The 7,976-nt window shown below is 43.3% G+C and overlaps 1 protein-coding gene across 1 annotated transcript in view; it reads right to left on the bottom strand.

Moving 5' to 3' along the window:
- Positions 1-3,805: 3,805 nt before the first annotated feature.
- AXDND1 (axonemal dynein light chain domain containing 1) overlaps positions 3,806-7,976 on the bottom strand; it is a 44,675-nt gene continuing 40,504 nt past the window's right edge. The window contains exons 25-26 of the mRNA XM_033151300.1: positions 7,121-7,269; positions 3,806-4,048 (exon numbers count right to left, since the gene is read on the bottom strand). Of these exons, the coding sequence (XP_033007191.1) occupies positions 3,960-4,048; positions 7,121-7,269 (238 nt within the window). The 3' untranslated portion in view covers positions 3,806-3,959. The remainder of the gene's footprint in view (positions 4,049-7,120; positions 7,270-7,976) is intronic.

Genomic DNA, 7,976 nt, shown 5'->3' with positions numbered 1-7,976 from the left:
ACCTACCGGATGAAGGTAAAATTCGCAGTTGTTGCTCTGCCCACGTTTGCCCTGGGCCCCATTCACTACTGGAATGTGGCCCCTTGGAGGTTGCTTATGAGGCAATGTGGCCCTTGGTCTGGAAACATTTTGCCACTCCACTACAGGAATTCAGCAGAAGAATCTGCATAATCTACATTTCAAACTGTAGCTGATGTAGTCATAGTTGATCCTATATTGGGCCCCCTGTAATTAAATCTGCTTCAACTTTTAAACTCCTGAACTAAGAAGTCAGCAGCTGGGCTACATATTATGAGGGCTTTGCCATCAAGTGTATAAAACGGAATTGCAGCCAGCCCTAGCTGCTTGTGGACAGTGCATTCCAGCCCCATTTTTGCAAATGTATATTTGTTTCTTTCCACATTATATTTTTAGATGCACAGTCAAAGCTTGCTAGGTGTCTAACCACCCCCATGTGATATTCCCAGTTAAAATCCAATACAGAGTTCAAATTATTATTCTGCCGTAAAGCTCACTGGGTGACCGTGAACCAGTCACAATTCCTCAGCTCACTTTACCTCGCAGGGCCATGTCATCAAGATTAAAAGGGGTGTAGGGATGGAGAAAAATAATGTATGCTTCCTTTTAACATCTTGGATGAAGGGCTGGATAATAAGCTCACCCGTAGGCCGTTCCTGTTCTTCCTTGTCCCTATTTCAAAAGGCCGTTACATTGCAAGATACGAACATAAGAAGGCCAGTCCTCCCACCTCCTTGGGCCTGAAAGTGGTATGTCCTGCCTGAACTTCAGTTCACAGAGTGAAAGTGAGCAGCACTGCACAAATGAAGTTTGGGAACTTGCTGTGAAAGCTCTTTGCTGTCTGTTTGCTTTAATTGTTAATTGGCTCAGGGAGTAGCCCTCCCATCCCGTCTATCAACAAAGGTGGGACACCATCTGTGTCTCTTTCAGCAGAGGGACAAAGATTGGGCTGGGCCTGGGCAATACAGGCTGGCAGTTCCAGCAGCAGCAGCCCAAGAGTCTCAGACTCAGTAGAGATGATTTAGTGGAAGGAGCAAAAAAACACAAATGGGTGGTTTCTGCTGAGCGCAAGGAAAACACAGGAGTGGGGCTTCCTCACAGATACAACTTGAGCTTAGCCCTTGTTCTGTTGTTCCCATCAAAACAAAAGAAAACCTTTGAACACAAAATGGCAAATTCTGCAAAAGAATAAACTCAAGCTATTCTAATGTGTACTAAATCCGAAGTATATTCAGCGCCAGGTGGAACCTTCTTACTTGATCAGCTCTTGCTAAGAGCTTTTAGAATGGTACATTTTGTCTGCTGTTCTTATTGTCAGCCTCACTGCTACTTGTTTTAGCATTTTTGTGATTTTTATGTGCTCTGATATTATGTGAACTTCGTAACATCACCCTTGGAGACTCTGGGCTGAAAAGCAGCCTATTATATTTTAAAAGTAATAATAATAATAATAATAATAATAATAATAATATAATCTTCTGAATGTGCAAATTTCCTTTCTTCCTTTAACAATTTTCGTGGTTAGAGTGTGCTTCCTTTCTCCAGCACTGGCCTCTGGTATTAAAAAATATTTCTAAAATAAGCAAACAGGCATTATTTCCTATTATTTCCTATATATTTCCTTTTAGAAGACATCTGAAGTCAGCCCTGTTTAGGGAAGCTTTTAATGTTTGAAGCTCTATTGTATTTTAATATTTTGTTGGAAGTCGCCCAGAGTGGCTGGGGAATAAATAAATAAATAAATAAAGAGCAAGGCTCCTTCCTCCCTGACCACCACCATAGAAACATGGTCCCTCACTTGCCTTCATTACAGTTACCCAGCTTTTGAGGCAGGATTAAAGCTACTGCAACCAAAGCAGTTTGGGAGGAAAAGCACTCTGAGAATCTTACACCTATCTCCAGCCTGAGTGATGTTGTATTTCCTCCAGCATCTCTTTTAAAATGAAGCCTCTAACTGAGCAGCACATGGAGCACCTACAGCTCAGTGGTGCTGGCATTTCATGCATTTCCAATTAAAAGGATCTTAAGGAACAGGGCTTGAAGACACTTCTGCCTGTGATGCTAGAAAGCTGTTGCCACTGAAAAGAGAGAATGCTGTGTCAGATCAAGGGCAGACTTTGGTAATATGATGTCCTGAGCAAAAACAAAATTTAGTGCCGCCTCTGGTATTTCTCTCCCCTCCCTTGCCTTCTGTTCTGCGCATGCTCTCAAGTGCACTACATCATAGTTGTGGCAACTCAAACGCCTGTCTGACCGGGGCTTAACTGTGAGTAGGCAACCAAATAAATACAGGTATTAGTAATATTGCTATTTTGCACCCATTCAGCTCAACGCCCTGTGTGGGGAAACTGCACCGATCTAGATCTGGCACTGATCAGATGAACCAATGATACAAGGCAGCTTCCTATGTTCTCTGCAGAAAGGAAAGTGGAACGTACTTAAATAAATCAAGCTGTATTTCTGCTCATTTCTGCTAGATGGTGTCTTTTGGCCATGATTTTACAGTGCCATGAACAGGGGTAAGCAGCCAAACTCTGCTTTCCTGTTCAAAATACCATGCTACCGGTAGCTCTTATTTCCCCCTGAAGGAAGAGTGGGGTGGCAATGAGGCAGAAGACAGTTCAACAAAGGGGCAAAATATGTTCCCCTGTGAAGACACATTTCTTCAGAAAAGGCTGTAGAAGGGATGCAGTGTTGGGATAGAAAAGTACTGATACCAGATCAGTCTAAAATATTTGTTAAGTCAAGGTAAGTTACCTTCCATTCATAAAGGATCAGGGTTTCACAAGTGCCATTAGCAACCACCAATCTCTTCCTGATGACTTGTGAAAAAGTTCCACAGAGAACTTGGAAGTTGTGAGGGAATCTCTTGCTTCATAATAGGGACTACAAGTCCCACCATCCCTGACCGTTGGTCCTGCTAGCTGATGGGAGTTGTAGTCCAACAACAGCTGGGAACCCAAAGAGAAAAACTGTAGGGCCTTCCCCTTCCCTGAGTCCTCCAGCACAGGTACAGGGTCTGGGTGAAGTAATCAGGATTGCATCTTGTGACAAGGCAAGAGCTTCTCAGAAGCAGTTAGATTCCATCTGGCTAGTTCTAAATGTCTCCAAAGCATGGTGTGATTTGAGTGAATAGCCTGCCCTTTGCAGAGATTCCACAGCTAGAAGAGTCTTCTTTCTGTTTACTTCAGGCTTTATGAGTAGCCAGGAACAGTGGAAGTCTCTCACTGCTTCTGTCAACTCCAATACCTGCATGAGATTAGGGAACTATCCCTCCCTGTTCTTTGGAAGGCTGGGGTTGTTCATTCACCTTGGGCTATGCTTGGGAGACATTCGGAAGTGCTGCTGCTAAGAGTCTCCTACCTTACGTAAACAAAGAGAACTACCAGAGTACTAGAGAACTTGAGGGAAGGGAATCATGCCAAGTAATTACCGGATACTAAAGCCTCTGGTCCAAACAAAATAGGAAATTCTTTCCAGTAGCACCTTAGAGACCAACTGAGTTTGTTCTTGGTATGAGCTTTCGTGTGCATGCACACTTCTTCAGATACCACCTCTGGTCCAAGACACTCCCAACGCATCTACTAGTGAAAAACTCCTAAGATGGATTGAGTGTTCTTTTTTGGGGGGGGGGAGTTCAAACAACCCTCCCCCCAAATATTTCCTATTGAGTTATCCTTAAATTCAACATGTATAGGCAAATACTGTACAGCGAAATATCGGGGCAACTCCAACCTAGACCTTGAATATGTTCTATATAAATAACAGAAACTGGGAATCAATCCCACTTGGTTGAGTTAACTCCTTTCCATGTACTGAACAAATATCGTTTAACAGAGCTGGGAGTATTCCAAGTAGCCACTAATGCACAACCCTCCGCCTGTGTCCAGTGCCAACTATACAAGCAGGAGCCAAAGGCCTTCTGGAGGTCACCCTCTTCTTCAGCGTTTGGGCTTGGGGAATTTCTTCGTTCGTGGCTTAGGAGTGCTGGGCTGTGAAGGTGATTCAGTTTGTTCCTTAACAACGACTTCTGCAATGACAGATGCACAGCAAGAACCACTTAAACACTTACATTTTCAACACCTAGACAATATGAGAACTAGTAGATCAGAGAAACCTCATACTCTACTCTGCGACAAGTCCAGGTTTCAGTCCAAGCATAGCCTTGACGGAATCAAGACCAAACCCAGCTGCCCAAAGAATGGTTATGAACAGCATATGCATCCACAGACCCATGTTTGTCGTGTTCACAATTCATAAGTATACCTGTTCTCAGTGGGAACCTCATCCATAATGGGAATATTCCAACAGAGCATTACTGTATGTGCTCAACCCCACTTATTTCAATGATCTAAGACACACTGAACTCTGACATGTACACAGTACTTTGACTATTGAGAGTAAATCAACAATCCTGATATGCCCAGTATCACGCTGCAGATGAGCAGCTTAGGCTGATAAAAGCTTGCTCGGAACACCAAGTGGGTTAGGTAAGAGTTCAACTAGGGAATTCCCTGCTCACATTCTTAGCCAGAGCAATGCAGTTTGCTTCTTCAGCTACCTGGGTTGGTTCATAACATGCATCTTCATCACTTCATGACCGCAGCATCAAGTGAATGATGACATGGGGGGAATTGCATTATTAAGCAATGAAATACTTTCCTTTCACCCCACAACACACTGCTTTTCAACAGAAACATCACCTATTCAGGTCAGAGCTACACATGTACAGTGAGGGCGGAAAGTATTTGATCCCCTGCTAAATTTGCCAATTTGCCCTCTTGACGAAGAAATGACCAGTCCATAATTTTAATGGTAGGTTTATTGTAGCTGGGAGAGACAGAATAACAACAGGAAAAACCCCCAGAAACCCAGAAGACAAAAGTCAGAGATTGATGTGCATTATAATGAGTTTGTAACGTCCTAATTGCTTGTTTGACTGACTTTTTTATTGGCTTTTTTGACAGTTCCTTCTCCTATTCCGTTATTTCATCCAGGATCTCTTTTTCCTTTTTTCTCTCAATTTCCTTTTAATTGAGTTTTGTTGTATAAACAGTCCCCTCATCACCGCCTTACTTGCATCCCAGACCATTTGTAATTTAGTCTGACCCTGAAGGTTTATTTCAAAATAATCCCCCAGAGTCTTCTTTGCCTTTTCTATAACATTTTGGTCTTCTAATAAATCTTCATTCGATCTCCATCTACATGATTTTTGACTTTCCTTTTGAATTTCCATAATCATGGAATTATGATCCAACAATATTCTGGGATTAATTTCTTTTCTTTCTTTCTTTTTTACTTTGGGTTCCAATTCTTTAGAAATCCATACAGCATCTATCCTTGATCTGCTGTCATGGGCATGGGAGTAATAAGTGAACTGTCTATCAAACAGATGTTTTTCTCTCCATATATCAAGAGTTTGAGCCAAATTTAAAAAAAGCCTTTAGTAGCCTGCCTTCTTTAGTATTTTTTCCTAGCTGATCTGTCTTTTTCTAATGAAGGAACTCTAATGAAGGAATTTCCTATTTTGTTTCCATAAACATGGTTTTAATGAGTCCGTAAGTGACTATCAGGCCAATTCTGGATCCACATGTCCATCCACAGTGGGGACATTGGTTTCCGGGCGGGAGTTGATCATGGTGTGGATTTGCCAAGCGTGCCTTCCTCTTAGCACATTTCTCCCTTTCGTCCCGAGTTCGAGTGTCTTCAAAGCCCACGACACCTTTGGAAAATGCTGTTCTCCAATTGGAGCGCTTGCAGGCAAGTGTTTCCCAGTTGTCAGTGTTTGTACTACATTTTTAAAGATTTGCTTTGAGGCAGTCTTTAAACCTCTTTTGTTGACCACCAGCATTACGCTTCCCGTTTTTAAGTTCGGAATAGGTTTCCGAAAGTAGAAACCGAACACCCCAGGGAGAAAAGTTCTAGATTAGTCCATTCCCTGCTGTGCTAACATTCAACTTACAGGATACACTTTATGATAAAGAACAACCAAAAAAGTGATTTCCCTGGCTGCAGTCTGTGGTGGCACAGTCCAGTCTACTACCTCACCCTCCTGGGCAGACCAGGTGACAGCTGCCAGTCATCAAACACTAATCAAGAACAGATAAATCAAGCAACTGATACACAGGTGTGAACTAGGCCTCCGTTTGTTGCCCGTGTGGAAAGGATCCCCCTATCAGACTCAGGAGGTGGACTGGGCGGGTCGGCTAATTCTCAAGTTAGCATTTTTAAATGGAGAAATAAACAGCCTGCCCCAAAGAAGCTGTTATTGAGGGGGGTGGGATTGAAAAGGCCTTCAAACAGCAAACCACCTCTCTCCCCAGCCTGCCTTAGGTACAGCCTATCACTTTGATTCTTGCAACCTTCGGGGCAAGTGTTTCTTTGCCTGTCAACGTGGATCTTTCACTGGCGCAGTAATGATGGGGAAGTGGCTACACATATTTACTTACTAAGAGCAGAAACAAAGGAACAGAAAGGCATCTGGGTACAACTTTTGCAGTAACATTTCTGACTACGGGTGGAGAGGGGGGAAGATGGTGGGTTGTATTCAAAGTAGCGCGAAGCCAAGCATTCTGCCGGAGCCTGCCCTCTAGTTCCTCCTAACCTTCCAGAGCAGATTTGGGGATGTCAAGGGGAGGAGGAATCCCATTGCGCTAGCACAACGTATTTAGCACAACCTGTATGTTTGAATGTTCTCCGCTCTCTTCCAATAACACACTTCCTGTACATTCCCCCCCCCCCACTGTGTGGTAGGCAGTGTGGAAATATAATACATGTATTCTGAAATGGCACAGCTCAGCAAGAGCTGCAACACATAACTTCCCTATGCCTGTTTTGTCTTTTTTTGAGCCATTTTGCACATTGTGCAGCAGCAGCATACGGTACTCAGTTATACCACCCAGATGTATGCTTGAGTGCAGCCAATCCTGGTTCTCCGACACATTTGTACCTTGATTGCACGTGAGCCTGCAAACCAGTTTATCACATTCACATTTTATGTTTTCAAATGTTTGCCTAAACGTGTGGTGCATGAAATTGCCCTTAAAATTCCAGAGCATTTTTTTAGAGCCTACAATTCCACCTTCCAAGTCTTTAGCCATACCTGCTCTGATTTTTGTTTCTTTTTGTTCAGAGTCCTTCAGCTTTGGTTGCTCACCCTCCATGTTCTGGATTTTTGCCAGAGCTTCTTCCAAGTCCTCGTGAAGGACTTCGGATTTTTCCTCAGCTTGCTGTGCTCGCTTTTCAGCCTCTCTGAAAGAGGAGGTGCCAGAAAGAACTCATAGCCCTGACCAGGCAAGAAACCAATTAAACTAATCTGATTTATTCTAGCTGGCCGCTTCCTACTGTGAAAAATACATTTTCTCTTGCTTCTTCACTCCCCTAACAGCCAATGTTACTGCAACCTATGTAAGAATCCACACCTGATTAGTACCGTATTTTTTGCTCCACAGGACGCACCGGACCATAGGGCGCACCTCATTTTTAGAGGAGGAAACAAGGAAAAAAATATTTTTCTGGTTTTCCTCCCCTAAAAGCCCAGTTTTTTTGTTTTTTGTTTTTTTGAGGATCAGCTAAGTTTTGCAGCTTTTTTTGCAAAGGGGGAAAAGCAAAGCTCCTTTTGCAAAGGGGTAAAAGCAAAGAGGAAAAGCCCCATTTTTATGGGGTTTAACTCACATTTCTGAAAAATCTTAAGGAAAGGGAGCCATTTCTACAGTTTCCTGACAGATAATCTAATCAGCCAGTCACATGTCCTGGGGAAACAAACAACCTCCCTCTGCAGCACATTCAACAAAGGAGGGCGGGGCTGAAAGGGAGTCGGGGACTTTTATCTCTCTCCCGATCTCTTGCTGATCAGCTGCTGGGCGGGTCCTTTCAACACTCCCTTTTCTCTTTGTAAAATAAAAAGCACTATCTGCTTTTGGCCCCTGGGCAATTCAGCTCCAGGGACCACCACTCGC

Source organism: Lacerta agilis, chromosome 6, assembly GCF_009819535.1.
Source record: "Lacerta agilis isolate rLacAgi1 chromosome 6, rLacAgi1.pri, whole genome shotgun sequence".
In the NCBI taxonomy this organism is placed as follows: Eukaryota; Metazoa; Chordata; class Lepidosauria; order Squamata; family Lacertidae; genus Lacerta; species Lacerta agilis.
Note: the sequence above shows the minus strand (reverse complement) of the source record. Positions and strands in the feature narration are given on the sequence as shown.